Raw genomic sequence first — 16443 nt, forward strand, 5'->3', positions numbered from 1 at the left:
TATAGATTCAGTTCTATAAATCTGCTTCATATAGTGGTAAAAAATATGCACTAGAATCTATTTAATAAATATATAAAAAATTAAATTTATTTAATAAAACCAACTATTTAACCTTAAAGTGAAAGTTCACCTTTACAGAAAATCTGTAAGGTAAACTTACACTGGACCCCCTACACCCCCCCCCCCCCCGGTCCCGCTGTACCGAGTCCTGCGATCACCCGCTCTGAGTCACATCAGGTCGCCTTTTTACCGTTCCAGGGATTTGAAGTCCACGCAGCTTTCTCTCCTTCAGCACTGGCAGGATGGGCCAGGCTTGTTCTGATTGGGCAGCGCTGTCACATGGAATGCCTCCTATACGTACCTTTACGAGGTATGTTTAGGAGATTAAGTGGCTGGGATTTCAAATCCCCGGACCGGTAAAACGGCAACCCAATGTGTCACAGTGGGTGATTGCGGGACTTCTGTATAACGGGACTGGGTGGGATGCGGAGGGGGTCCAGTCTAAGTTCACCTTACAGATTTTCTGTAAAGGTGAACTTACCCTTTAACTTTAGTTTTTTATTTTTGGTTTTACATGCTGTGTACAGTAATTCCTGCTGAGGAAGCATTATAAAAGTGACCTCTGTAAGGTGACTGAGAGCTATTGTTATTGTAACGTTCCATTTAATTACCGTCAAGTCAATCTAAGGATATTACATAGAGCCCTATTTGGCCTTCCTACTTTTGGGGGTTTGCACACAGAGCTCGCACCCTCCACATGGGATAGAGGCTTTGGAGCAGCAGGGTAAGATAAATAACCCTTAAGCGATGTAATTGTACATATATATTTTTTATTGTAAAGCGCTGCGTAAACTGTTGGCGCTATATAAATCCTGTATAATAATAATAATATATGGAAAAAGACACACCCGCTGCTCCAGGTAAGACCAGCAGCCTAATGATCCAGTAGGAGCTTGCCTCGGCTCGCCTCCGCACACAGTGAAATAGAAGAAATGGCCGCACACCACTGTAGACCAAAATCCTTTTTATTTGGACATCCCAAAAACTACAGGAATCAGAATGCTGGGTATAACCAGCATTCTGATTCCTGTAGCTTTTGGGATGTCCAAATAAAAAGGATTTTGATCTACAGTGGTGTGCGGCCATTTCTTCTATTTAATTGTACATATATGTTTGGACATCCTACAGTGAGTTGCTGTCTAAATGGTTCATAAAGACATTGATGAGTGAGTTTGGCCTTCACAGAGTCCTGACCTCAACCTGATAGAACACCTTTGAGATGAATTAGAGTGGAGACTGCGAGCCAGACCTACTCTTCCAACCTACTCTACTCTTCCTACTCTTCTGACCTCACAAATGCACTTCTGGAAGGATCGCCAAATATTCCCATAGACATGCTCCTAAACCTTGTGGGCAGCCTCACCAGAAGAGTTGAAGCTGGTATAGCTGCAAAAGGTGGGCCAACGCAATATTGAACCCTACGGACTAAGACTGGGATGCCATTAAAGTTCATGTGTGTGTAAAGGCAGGCGTCCCAATACTTATATATATCTATATATCTATAGAGATAGATATATAGATATCTATATATCTATATATCTATCTATATAGATATATATATATCTATATAGATATATAGATATATACACACACACACACACACACACACACACACACAAACACACACACACAGTGCATCTGGAAAGTATTCACAGCGATTTACGTTTTCCACATTTTGTTATGTTACAGCCTTATTCCAAAATGGATTAAATTAATTATTTTCCTCAAAATTCTACAATCAATACCCCATAATTAAAAAACGTTTGTTTGAAATCTTTGCAAATTTATTAAAAATAAAAAACGAAAAAAATTCCATGCACATAAGTATTCACAGCCTTTGCTCAATACTTTGTTGAAGCATCTTTGGCACCAATTACAGCCTCAAGCCTTTTTGAGTTTAAAGCTACACGCTTGGCACACCTATTTTTGGACAGCTTCTCCCATTCTTTTTTGCAGGACCTCTCAAGCTCTGTAAGGTTAGAGGGGGAGCATCGGTGCACAGCCATTTTCAGATCTCTCCAGAGATGTTCAAATTGGGTTCAAGTTTGGGCTCTGGCTGGGTCACTCAAAGACATTCACAGAGTTGTCCCATAGCCACTCTTTTGTTATCTTGGCTGGGTGCTTAGGGTCGTTGTCCAGTTGGAAGATGAACCTTCGCCCCAGTCTGAGGTCCAGTGCTCTGGAATAGGTTCTCATCAAGGATGTCTCTGTACATTGCTGCATTCATCTTTCCCTCGATCCTTACTAGTCTTCCAGTTCCTGGCGCTGAAAAACATCCCCACAGCTAGATGCTTGCTTCACTGTAGGGATGGTATTGGCCAGGTGATGAGCAGTGCCTGGTTTCCTCCAGACATGACACTTGCCATTCAGGCCAGAGTTTAATTTTTGTATCATCAGACCAGGGAATTTTTTTTCTCATGGTCCGAGAGTTCTTCAGGTGCCTTTTTGCAAACTCCTGGCTGGGCCGATTGTTGGAGTGCTGCAGAGATGCTTGTTCTTCTGGAAGGTTCTCCTTTCTCCACAGAGAAACGCTGGAGCTCTGTCAGAGTGACCATCGGGTTCTTGGTCACCTCCCTGACTAAGGCCCTTCTCCTCTGATCGCTCAGTTTGGTGGCCCACTCTAGGAAGAGTCCTGGTGGTTCCAAACGTCTTCCATTTACGAATGATGGAGGCCACTGTTATCATTGGGACCTTCAATGCTGCAGAATTTTTTCTGTACCAGATCTGTACCTCGATACAATCCTGTCTCTGAGGTCTACAGACAAATTCCTTGGACTTCATGGCTTGGTTTGTTCTCTGACATGCACTGTTAACTGTGGGACCTTATATAGACTGGTGTGTGCCCTTCCAAATCATGATAATTACCTGAATTTACCACATGTGGACTCCAATCAAGTTGCTGAAACATCTCAAGGATGATCAGTGAAAACAGGATGCACCTGAGCTCAATTTTGAGTGGCATGGCAAAGGCTCTAAATACTTATGTACAGTATCTCACAAAAGTAAGTACACCCTCACATTTTTGTAAATATTTTATTCTATCTTTTCATGTGACAACACTGAAGAAATTACACTTTGTTACAATGTAAAGTAGCGAGTGTACAGCTTGTATAACAGTGTAAATTTGCTGTCCCCTCAAAATAACTCAACACATAGCCATTTATGTCTAAACTGCTGGCAACAAAAGTGAGTACACCTCTAAGTGAAAATGACCAAATTGGGCCCAAAGTGTCAATATTTTTTTTGTGTGGCCACCATTAGTTTCCAGCACTGCCTTAACCCTCTTGGGCATGGAGTTCACCAGAGCTTAACAGGTTACCACTGGAGTCCTCTTTCAGTCCTACATGACAACATCACGGAGCTGGTGGATGTTAGAGACCTTGCACTCCTCCACCTTCCGTTTGAGGATGCCCCACAGATGCTTAATAGGGTTTAGGTCTGGAGACATGCTTAGCCAGTCCATCACCTTTACCCTCAGCTTCTTTAGCAAGGCAGTGGCTGTCTTGGAGGTGTGTTTGGGGTTGTTATCGTGTTGGAATATTGCCCTGCGGCCCAGTCTTCGAAGGGAGGGGATCACGCTCTGCTTCAGTATGTCACAGTATATTCTGGCATTCATGGTTCCCTCAATGAACTGTAGCTCCCCAGTGCCGGCAGCACACATGCAGCCCCAGACCAGACCCAGACCATGACACTCCTACCACCATGCTTTACTGTAGGCAAGACACACTTGTCTTTGTACTCCTCACCTGTTTATCACCACACGAGCTTTACCACCATCTGAACCAAATAAGTTTATCTTGGTCTCATCAGACCACAGGACATGGTTCCAGTAATCTATGTCCTTAGTCTGCTTGTCTTCAGCAAACGTTTGCAGGCTTTCTTGTGCATCATCTTTAGAAGAGGCTTCCTTCTGGGACGACAGCCATGCAGACCAATTTGCTTATGGTCTGAGCACTGACAGGCTGACCCCCCCACCCCTTCAACCTCTACTGCAATTCTGGCAGCACTCATACCTCTGGATATGACGCTGAGCACATGCACTCAACTTCTTTGGTCGACCATGGCGAGGCCTGTTCTGAGTGGAATCCAACCAGATGTGCTACAGGCGCAAAACTAAAAATTTACTAGTTTGCTGCGATCATGTAAGCCTACACAAAAATGGTAGAGTATCACTATAATATAAAAGTGGATTGCACTAACTTCTGTGTATGATACCACTGCTGAAATATGCAAAAATAGGATATCTATCCTATATAGCGTGCTTTTCTGTATCAATTAACATTGTGTTAAAAATATACTGTCCACATAGTGTTACTAGTGACAAAATAATATTCCAAAAAACTACCAAAAAACAGTTTAAAGTGCTAGTGCTAAAAAAATAAAATATAACAGAATATTAAAAACTGTGCAATGTGCCAATATTACTTAGTGACCATCAAATATCACATATCACCATGCATATATACTACAGGCTGCAAAAAATGTCCTCAACATATGCATAAACACTACAGCCCACTAGATGTCCTCAGTGGGTGATTACTTCGGTGCAATGACGTTAGGTGCTACCAAAAGCTATTTAAAGTGCTAGTGCTACAAAATATCAAAAAAATATTAATACTAAGCAATGTGCCATTATTACTAACAAGATATCACATATCAACATGCATATGTACTACATAGTGCAAAAAAATAAATAAATGTCCTTGGCAATGACATTCCTTTTTAGTATATTGTGCTCCTAATTCACCACTTATCGTGACTTCACCACCACCTCATGCAATGGCCACTCACCAGATGTAATAAGAATAAACACCTTTGGTTCATTAAGGATAACCAGTCCATTTGTAATGGGTCCAATAGCAGCCTTTCTATTATGTAATTTCATTTTATTAAAAAAGTTAAAAACATGGTAAACTCACATGTTATGGTGCCCTTGAGCTGGCACCAAGCGAATCCAGCAGTGTATATGGAGAGCGGTGTCTCAGTTTGTTTCCCCTCTGTTACTGTGTCTCCTCACAGCGGCATGCGTTCCAGGCCTCACTCTCGTTCAACCGGAAGTGATAAGAAAGTTCCCAGAAGCCTCTACACGTTTCGCAATGTAATTTGCGTCATTAGGATTGGGAACTTTCTCATCACTTCCGGTTAAACGAGGCCTGGAACGCATGCCACTGTGAGAAGACACAGTGACAGAGGGGAAACAAACTGAGACACCGCTCTCCATATACATTGCTGGATTTGCTTGGTGCCAGCTCAAGGGCACCATAACATGTGAGTTTAACCATGTTTTTAACTTTTTTAATAAAATGAAATTACATAATAAATATATATATATAGGATAGTTATCCTATTTCTGCATATTTCAGCAGTGGTATCATACACAGAAGTTAGCACAATCCACTTTTATATTATACTGTTCTGAGTGGAACCTGTCCTGTTAAACTGCTGCATGGTCTTGGCCACATGCTGCAGCTCAGTTTCAGGGTCTTGGCAATCTTCTTATAGCCTAGGCCATTTTTATGTAGAGTAACAATTCTTTTTTTCAGATCCTCAGAGAGTTCTTTGCCATGAGGTGCCATGTTGAACTTCCAGTGACCAGTATGAGAGAGTGAGAGCGATAACACCAAATTTAACACACCTGCTCCCCATTCACACCTGAGACCTTGTAACACTAACGAGTCACATGACACCGGGGAGAGAAAATGACTGATTGGGCCCAATTTGGACATTTTTACTTAGGGGTGTACTCACTTTTGTTGCCAGCAGTTTAGTCATTAATGGCTGTGTGTTGAGTTATTTTGAGGGGAGAGCAAATTTACACTGTTATACAAGCTGTACACTCACTACTTTACATTGTAGCAAAGTGTCATTTCTTCAGTGTTGTCACATGAAAAGATATAATAAAATATTTACAAAAATGTGAGGAGTGTACTCACTTTTGTGAAATACTGTACATTTGTTTTTTTTTTTGTTTTTCACTTTTAATAAATTTGCACATTTTCAAACAGACTTCTTTCACGCTGTCATTATGGGGTATTGTTTGTAGAATTTTGAGGAACAAAATAAATTTAATCCATTTTGGAATAAGGCTGTAACATAACAAAATGCAGCAAAGGTGAAGTGCTGTGAATACTTTAAGGATCTACTGTATATAAAAATACACATACATACACGCATAGTATCTTAGCACTTCCTTTTTATTTATTTTTTTGTTACTTTTTGTAAAAACAGTTTGCACATGTTTGAAATATGCTGTCATTCATTTTGAGACTGTTGCTACTGACATCATCATAAATCATATCAATATTTTGGAACAATACACCCAGAAACACAGGCACTAATTATTTGGGTTCTTTAACTACTGTGTTTAGCAAAAAAAGTCAAATTTCACAGTGGTAAATAGAATCCCTCCTTTACAGCTGATACACCCGTCCAAATGGCAATCAACCTAAAGTGACCCATCTCTACAGCCAAGTTTATTTCTGAGATACGGTATATAGTCCTTTTTTGTTTATGGTGCTTCCAATAATCTGTCCAGCCCTGTATGCTAAATATGTACACTATGTAAAGTTATGATGTAGGACATAATACACTTGACTTGTGAAATATATTTTACTGCATGCATATATATGTTTACAATTCAAAGTAACATATTAAGGTAGAGTGGGCCAACAGTTGGTACAACAGTGACAAAAAACATAGGATATTCAAGAAGACAACACAAACAGAATGATTCAAGTGAGGGCTGAGTGACACTCAATAGACCTAAATAAACTATTGTACCTGGAGTGGGCTTTCTTTCCATTCCTGGTAAGCTTCTCTCATGTCAATGAGCTTGTTTTCCAGCTTCTCAATGCTCCATACTTGGGTACCTTTACATTTTCTCCTCACTTGAATAGCTGGCTCACTCACTATTGCTCCTCTCTAGAAAGATATAGATTTTCTATTTAAATGTAAGCACAGTATTTTGATGTAGTCTGAACTAGTTAACAAGTACCAACATTTTAATATTTGAATTTTTAACAAAGAACAGCAATTTCACATGCATTTATCCTTTTATCCAACTCTATGCTTTACAGAACTCCTGCAGCCAGATATAGGGTTTCTATTCATTATTTAGTCAGCCTCCTTAACCACTTCAGCCCCGGAACGATTTACCCCCTTAATGACCAGGCCATTTTTTGCGATACGGCAGTGCATTACTTTAACTGACAATTGCGTGGTCGTGCGACGCTGTACCCAAATAAAATTGATGCCCTTTTTTCCCACAAATAGAGCTTTCTTTTGGTGGTATTTGATCACCTCTGCGGTTATTTTTTGTGCTATTAACAAAAAAATACCGACAATTTTGAAAAAAAAAACAATATTTTTTACTTTTTGCTATAATACATATCCAATAAAATATTTAAAAAAACAAATCTTTTCATCAATTTAGGCCAATATGTATTCTTCTACATATTTTTGGTAAAAAAAAAAAAAAAAAACGGAATAAGCGTATATTGATTGGTTTTCACAAAAGTTAGATTTATGGCATTTTTATTATTATTATTATTTTTTTTTTTACTAGTAATGGCGGTGATCAGCGATTTTTAGCGGGACTGCAACACTGTGGCGGACAGACAGACTTTTGACACTTTTTTGGGACCAGTGAAAACATTACAGTGATCAGAGCTAAAAATATGCACGGATCACTGTATAAATGACACTGGCAGGAAAGGGGTTAACACTAGGGGGCGATCAAGGGGTTAAGTGCATCCTAGGGAGGTGTTTCTAACTGTGGGGGGAGTGGACTGACTGGGAGTACAGAGAGATCGCTGTTCCTGATCACTAGGAACAGACGATCTCAGTATACTTCACTGTCAAAACAGGGATCTGCTTTGTTTACATAGGCAGATCCCCGTTTAGCCTCTCTGAGTGGCCGGCATACTTCGCGGCCGCCGGACTTGTGCGCGCCCGCAGTGTCTCGTGCACGAAACGACACATTGTTTCTTGCAATAGGGCCACAGTATATATGATGTGGGCAGTCCTTAAGTGGTTACATTTGTACAAGTTATCTCTTGAAATCCATTTTTATGGTGCAACTGATGATTAATTGAAAATGTAAAACCATACAGCTTTACTAAGCTAAAATAGGCATTCGTTTTACTTTTCTATTTTTCCACCAAGACCATCATGTTATGTGTCCCTTAAACATTTTCTATTAAGAAGTATTTAGGACTGACACATTGCCCTGAAACTCTGGGTATCGCTGGAACAAGAAGCAGCCCAAGCTCCACTTCCTGGCCTGCCCTGGGCAGGGAAAACCCACGTTGCACATTTAACTACTCATCCGTTGATTGGCCCCACTTTAACAGAACTGAACAGGTTTTTCCGTCTATCTACACTAAGCAGTTTCTCTTCACCAATGACTCCGATTGTAGGACATCCCGGGTTTGTTCTCGGTCTCACCGACCCGGCTTTCCTATCGCAGAGCCTGTAGGGACTTCTGAGGGATTCGCAGCTCTCGCGATCATCCGGTTGGATGCCTTCAGAAACCTTCCTCTCGGGAAGGGCCCCTCTTAAACTAGATCACTGGAGGAATTTTTAATTATCACACTTCCTAAGATTGTTGCCTAGCCCGGCTCTCTTTACTCGTAAGCTCCACTCTTTTGAGGAGCTTTGTATGGGAGAGGGACCAATCCAGAGTTCCTTATCAACCTCGTACAAATCCTTGTTGGATCTCAATGCCACAGAAGACCCTCCATTCTTATCAAAATGGGAGAGACTTGCAAGTTAACTTTACTGAACCCTAAAAGGAGAAAATACTTTTTCTTGCACAGAAATCCTCCCTATGTAGTAGGTACCAGGAAACCACGTACAAAATTTTGACGCGTTGGTATAGAACCCCATCAGTTCTGGCGAAAATATTCCCTCTTCAGACGGATCGTTGCTGGCGTTGTGATCTCCACTCTGGTACCCTTCTACATATTTTTTGGGAGTGTCCTACGCTTGCCACTTTCTGGCAACCAGTGCTTAAGCTCATACATAAGCTCACAGACATCTCACTACAAGATAACCCAGCTGTGGTCCTGCTTAACCTCACCCCATTGTCAAGGAAACGTTACCACAAATCGCTTAAGCACCTCCTTAATGCTGCACGGGCTTGCATTCCCCCTCTATGGAAGCAACAGACTACCCCAACGGTGGCCCAGTTGTTCGCAAGAGTGAAGGACATAGAACAAATGGAAGACCTGACAGCAGCATTACGGGATAAGTCAGAAGAACATAAGTCCAGATGGATTCACTGGGACCTCTTCCGCTTCTCGGATGATATCCTCCAATATGTCTAATTAAGATTCGTCAACAGAAGTTCCCATTGCCTGACTGGTGCTGTTGATGCCCTCTCCTGGGAGGTGACCCCTCCGCTCCTAACCCCCCCCACCCCCCCTCTTTTTTTTTTTTTCTCCCTTCCTACCTCTCCCTCAATTTTTCTTCTGCTTCTTTTCTAATCCCCTTAAAATAAATAGATGAAAATATGGTGTGTACATAGACTTCCCTCTATGACGTGATGTATTTCCCTGGCAAGTGAGGGGTATTCACCCTCAAACGGGCCCACCTTCGGTATAACCTGCTTGAGGGGTTTCATACATATAGATAAGAATGTTTTATATTTTTTATTGCCTTCAACATTTTTTTCGATCTTCCACAATACAGTACGAAGTACCGGTTGTAATTCACAAGCTCGACATAGATTGTTCTGAGAGGTTGCTTCTTTATTGTACCTGTGATGCGTCTTTAAACAAAAAAAAAGAAAAAAAAAGAAAAAAAAAGAGGAATTTAGGAATTACTCTTCCTAAATAGTAAAAGCCTAGTAGTAAACCTCTAATAATATTTTTTGGTCCTGCAAATGGCATGACCGACTAAAATCCAAAGACAAAAAACGTAAATTAATATTTATAATTTTGGGAGGTTTCTCAATACCAGATGTTGCTGTGACCTGACACTAAAGGTAAAATGTGTCATTGTGGATCACTGGTAGGGGAAGGGGAGGGCGATTTCTAGTTTTCCAAAAACCTCTGTTAATAGATCTTTATGATAGTACATTTAAAACAGATGGAAAAAAACGTGGTCTGAAAGCAGCTGGTTCCACAGACAGTGGAGGACTGCAGGATAAAAGTCATAATCAACCTGTCCTCAGTTAAAAAGATCAAAGAAAAAGGCTGACACGTGTTTCTCTAGGAAGTGTAAATTTAATATAGAAGGTATGTCAGTGGTTTTAATTGTAACAAAAACCATGTGTTTTTTATCACTATCCATACAACTCTGTACAACTTGAGATAGTTTTGAAAGAAAAACAGTCACAATTTGGCTTATTTATGACTCAGAATTTTAATTTCTAAATTATTATAAATGTTCAAATGAAATCTTGAAAGATTTATATTTGTTTTTATTTTTATTAATGTTGGCTCTGAGAGTCAGGGGCCCAAAGTCATTTGAGGTTTTATAGTTAAAGCTGCTACTTTATAACCTAGAGCATAATTGCATGTGCAGGCACACTGGCTACTGGCTTCTCACACATGAACTGTCATATCAAGCGATGTTTGTATTAAAGATGTGGAACAAGGCATGGGAGGTGAGCTACAGAAACCTTTGGTGCTAGCTTATCAGATGGAACACAACAGCAGTTGGGGAAGGTTTTCTACCTATTTAATTGATTCTCCTCCTGACATGCTTCCACTGCTGGTGCAAGCTGGTGACCCAAAGACAATAGACCAGGGATATGCAATTAGCGGACCTCCAGCTGTTGCAGAACTACAAGTCCCATGAGGCATAGCAGTATAGCAGTTATCAGTATGAGATTAAGCATTGAACATGACAGCATCAGTCAGATGTTAGGCAGTCTCTCACCTTTATGCTCTACAGCTGGCCATACATATAAAGATTTATTTTGTTCAGTTGCTGCTGGCTGTTGTATTTTGACAGCAGACACACATTGCTGTCAAAATACCAAAACAATTACTGCAGCTGATTGCTGCAGTCACTGTCCAACCAACTTTTTCCCACCTGGCTCCTTAATTTTCTCAGTTGAAGCTAGGCCATGTGGTATTGACAGGGCCACCCGTAGCTCAAATGTTGCCCAAACCACAGGAATCAGATGAAATTGAAGCCATGTACAGCCATCTTACGGTCAGAGATTATTCAGATAAAAAAGTAAAAACAAAATAAGGAAGTAAATATACATCAATCGTAGGCAAGCTGTAGAATGTAATAATTTACCGCGGAGTAACAAATCACTGCATCCACCAAACTGCAACAGACAATTCAGGGGTTTCCAGGGTACTAGGACTTAGTCAACTTACCTTTCGGTTGGCACTGAGATTGACTGCTGGGATTTGAAGCGTGACCTGATAGTCTGTGTTTTTGCCCATTTCTTCTGCTAAAAAGTTAGATTCCCTCACTAAAGTGTTGGCCTTGACAATCTGTTCCCTGAGCTTAGAAAGGCTCTGCCGAAATAGCACATCCCTGCAATATACAAAATAACATTCAAATACAACAACAACACGTTCTAACACATAATAACTAAAATATGAAAAGCATTATTCAATACTCTGGAACAGGCAACACAGACAAAAAAATTAATGAGTGTGCCATACCTCATAACAAATAATCAGAAATAAACCTGTAAGTGTATATCCACACTGAGTTGTAGTAAACTAAAATCTAAGTGTTTGTTTAGTAACATAATTCATTGCTACATCTTTTATGGAATTTTCAAATAAGCTCCTATATTAGTATTTTAAAGCTTTTTTATGCTGACAAAATATTGAAACGATGTTGTAATCTTATTCTAGCTTAAACTTTGTTAAAGTACCTGACAGAACAGAGCAGATACACTTAAGCACTTCATGGGTTGATACAGGATTTTGCAATTATTCTGACATACAATACACATTTATTTAGAGTAATTTTTGGGGTAAACCTTGTCAACAACAGTAAACAAAAAGGAACAACCTAGCATTTTCACACTTCAATATATAAAATGTGCATGATTTTCTGAAATGTGACATATTTAGGTCAGGGGATGCCATCTGTATTGTTTAGTATTTGTTGCCTTAAGTGTCCATATGTGGCACTGTAAACCTGGCATCTATGTCACAGTAAAATAGCACTGGATAGAGTGTATACATGATTTTTAATGATTAGTAATTACCATGAGACACAAAAGACTTTAAATGTATTTAAAGCTTAGATTATCCATATTGTGTAAATGTAATGCATCATCAAAGTGGAACAAAAAAGTATGCCAAGTTCTTATGTAAGAGACATCCATATTAAAGTATTATTTAGGCATACTGACGAATGTTCCATACTTGAAAAGAGAGCTGTTTTATACTATAAGTACAGGAAAAATAACATGGCTAGTGGCTGTCAGAGGGATGGACATAACTAAATAAAATGTGGTCCTATACCAAAATCATTAAGCAAATCTGTGCTTTGGCCATTCAGAGCAAAGCAACAGATTCACTCTAATAGTGACTCCACCATAAACACTGTCTTCGCTCTACTCCCCCATCATTCTGTATGGTTACTTGTTTTTCTTGCATTATCATTCTTATGAGTACTTCCAAAATATGTGTAACTGCTTTCAATATTGGAGAACATGACAGTGCTCTTGTGGCCCATAAAGTCTGCCATATTCTAGTTTCAAGAAGATGAAACCTTTTTTTTTAACAAGATATTTTAATTGAAGAAAAGCATCCTTCAATGTCTGGAATACGTGGTAATAGAAAAAGACGGACAGCAGACATTAGGTAAGACAGAAACAACAACAGCATGGCCTACAGTATCTGGGGAATAGGGATGAGCTTCGTGTTCGAGTCGAACCCATGTTCGACTCGAACATCGGCTGTTCGATTGTTCGCCGAATTGCGAACGATATGGGCCGTTCGCGCCAAATTCGTGTGGCGCGTCACGGCCCATAATTCACTGCGGCATTGCAGTGCATTGCTTGCTGATGATTGGCCAAGCATGCACTATGACCCGCATGCTTGGCCAATCACAGCGCCGCCTTAACAGAGAGCCATAATTGGCCAAAGCCAAGGAGGCTTTAGCCAATTATGGCTCAGGGGATTTAGTACATGCCCCACACTATATAAGGCCGCCTGCACGGCGGCCCTGTGCAGTGTGTTCCGGTGTGCTTAGAGAGAGAGAGAGACAGTGTCATTTCATTTGAGTTAGCTAGATTAGGCAGGACAGTCAGTCAGTTAGCTGCACTTAAAGTGTATTGTGTATATATATGCATCCCAGGTGTTGCATATATATATATATATATATATACACTGTATTCAGTTTAGCTAGATCCCTTCCTGTTATCTTCTAGACTATTTACATTTAGTGCAGTGCGTCCTGCTCACAGTGTTCAGCTAGATCCGTTCCTGTTATATTCCTACTGACAGGCAGGCTTGTCTTGTTACAGTATTTTGAAGAAAATTACTGGTGTTCTTTTGATCCTATTAGTACCACAGTCAGGCAGCTAGACTATTTACATTTCGTGCAGTGCGTCCTGCTCACAGTGTTCAGCTAGATCCGTTCCTGTTATCTTCTTACTGACAGGCAGGCTTGTCTTGTTACAGTATTTTAAAGAAAATTACTGGTGTTCTTTTGATCCTATTAGTACCACAGTCAGGCAGCTAGACTATTTACAGTTAGTGCAGTGCGTCCTGCCCACAGTGTTCTGCTAAACCTACAAGTAAGTGGGGTGCGTCCTGCTCACAGTGTTCAGCTAAACCTACAAGTTAGTGGGGTGCGTCCACCTCACAGTGTTCAGCTAAACCTACAAGCTAGTGGGGTGCGTCCTGCTCACAGTGTTCAGCTAGATCCGTTTCTGTTATCTTCTTACTAACAGGCAGGCTTGTCTTGTTACAGTAAATACAGCTACCTGAAGAAAATTGCTGGTGTTCTTTTGATCCTATTAGTACCACAGTCAGGCAGCTAGACTATTTACAGTTAGTGCAGTGCGTCCTGCTCACAGTGTTCTGCTAAACCTACAAGTTAGTGGGGTGCGTCCTGCTCACAGTGTTCAGCTAAACCTACAAGTTAGTGGGGTGCGTCCACCTCACAGTGTTCAGCTAAACCTACAAGCTAGTGGGGTGCGTCCTGCTCACAGTGTTCAGCTAGATCCGTTTCTGTTATCTTCTTACTGACAGGCAGGCTTGTCTTGTTACAGTAAATACAGCTACCTGAAGAAAATTGCTGGTGTTCTTTTGATCCTATTAGTACCACAGTCAGGCAGCTAGACTATTTACAGTTAGTGCAGTGCGTCCTGCTCACAGTGTTCTGCTAAACCTACAAGTTAGTGGGGTGCGTCCTGCTCACAGTGTTCAGCTAAACCTACAAGTTAGTGGGGTGCGTCCACCTCACAGTGTTCAGCTAAACCTACAAGCTAGTGGGGTGCGTCCTGCTCACAGTGTTCAGCTAGATCCGTTTCTGTTATCTTCTTACTGACAGGCAGGCTGGTCTTGTTACAGTAAATACAGCTACCTGAAGAAAATTGCTGGTGTTCTTTTGATCCTATTAGTACCACAGTCAGGCAGCTAGACTATTTACAGTTAGTGCAGTGCGTCCTGCTCACAGTGTTCTGCTAAACCTACAAGTTAGTGGGGTGCGTCCTGCTCACAGTGTTCAGCTAAACCTACAAGTTAGTGGGGTGCGTCCACCTCACAGTGTTCAGCTAAACCTACAAGCTAGTGGGGTGCGTCCTGCTCACAGTGTTCAGCTAGATCCGTTCCTGTTATCTTCTTACTGACAGGCAGGCTTGTCTTGTTACAGTAAATACAGCTACCTGAAGAAAATTGCTGGTGTTCTTTTGATCCTATTAGTACCACAGTCAGGCAGCTAGACTATTTACAGTTAGTGCAGTGCGTCCTGCTCACAGTGTTCTGCTAAACCTACAAGTTAGTGGGGTGCGTCCTGCTCACAGTGTTCAGCTAAACCTACAAGTTAGTGGGGTGCGTCCACCTCACAGTGTTCAGCTAAACCTACAAGCTAGTGGGGTGCGTCCTGCTCACAGTGTTCAGCTAGATCCGTTCCTGTTATCTTCTTACTGACAGGCAGGCTTGTCTTGTTACAGTAAATACAGCTACCTGAAGAAAATTGCTGGTGTTCTTTTGATCCTATTAGTACCACAGTCAGGCAGCTAGACTATTTACAGTTAGTGCAGTGCGTCCTGCTCACAGTGTTCTGCTAAACCTACAAGTTAGTGGGGTGCGTCCTGCTCACAGTGTTCAGCTAAACCTACAAGTTAGTGGGGTGCGTCCACCTCACAGTGTTCAGCTAAACCTACAAGCTAGTGGGGTGCGTCCTGCTCACAGTGTTCAGCTAGATCCGTTCCTGTTATCTTCTTACTGACAGGCAGGCTTGTCTTGTTACAGTATTTTAAAGAAAATTGCGGGTGTTCTTTTGATCCTAATAGTACCACAGTCAGGCAGCTAGACTATTTACAGTTAGTGCAGTGCGTCCTGCTCACAGTGTTCTGCTAAACCTACAAGTTAGTGGGGTGCGCCCTGCTCACAGTGTTCAGCTAAACCTACAAGTTAGTGGGGTGCGTCCACCTCACAGTGTTCAGCTAAAGCTACCTGTAGAAGGTTGGTGGTGTTCTCATACTACAGGCAGGCAGTTGATTTTGCTAGCTGCAGTATCAGTACATATATATATATATATATATATATATATATATATATATCCCAGCTTAGTGCAGCTACAGGCCATTAGTATGTCTGGAAGGCCAAGAAGGAGAGGCAGACAGTCACAAGCCAATAAGAGAGGGCAAGCAGGCTCTGTGTCTAGTGCTGGTCGTGGAGACGGTGCATCCTCATCAGCACGTGGCCATGGGACACGCTTGGCCTTTTTTTCGGCAGCTGGCCATGTTGAGCCGCAACATGCGGAAGACTTGGTCGAGTGGATGACCAAGCCGTCCTCATCCTCCTCATCCTCTCCCACCCATGCCCAGGGTACTTTGTCTGGCAAAGCAGCGGCCTCTTCCCTTGGCTCAATGTCATCAGTGACTCCTTCCCTAGCCCCACCATGTCCTCCTGAGGAGTCCCTCGAACTGTTTGACCACAGTGTTGGGTACATGCTCCAGGAGGATGCCCAGCGTTTGGAAGGCTCTGATGATGATACTGAGCTCGATGAAGGCAGTAACACGAGCACGGACAGAGGGGGTGCCCAAGAAGGACAGCAATCTGGCAGTCATGCTCCCCCTGCTGCAGCATACTGCCAGGTTTGCTCCAGTGATGAGGAGGGAGGGGATGATGAGGTCACTGACTCAACGTGGGTGCCTGATAGGAGAGAGGAGGAGGAGGAGGAGGAGGAGGAGGAGGAGGCGGCACATCACCAACGAGGCAGGAT

The 16443-nt window shown here is 41.7% G+C and overlaps 1 protein-coding gene across 5 annotated transcripts in view; it reads right to left on the reverse strand.

The window, feature by feature from the left end:
• Positions 1–16443, reverse strand: part of KIF13A (kinesin family member 13A) — a 322375-nt gene that overhangs the window by 61756 nt on the left and 244176 nt on the right. For all 5 annotated transcript variants that reach the window (XM_073631119.1, XM_073631117.1, XM_073631118.1 and 2 more), the window contains exons 18-19: positions 11397–11559; positions 6841–6981 (exon numbers count right to left, since the gene is read on the reverse strand). In XM_073631119.1, coding sequence (XP_073487220.1) covers positions 6841–6981; positions 11397–11559 — 304 coding nt within the window. The remainder of the gene's footprint in view (positions 1–6840; positions 6982–11396; positions 11560–16443) is intronic.

Source organism: Aquarana catesbeiana, linkage group LG05 (genome assembly GCF_042186555.1).
Source record: "Aquarana catesbeiana isolate 2022-GZ linkage group LG05, ASM4218655v1, whole genome shotgun sequence".
Taxonomy (NCBI): domain Eukaryota; kingdom Metazoa; phylum Chordata; class Amphibia; order Anura; family Ranidae; genus Aquarana; species Aquarana catesbeiana.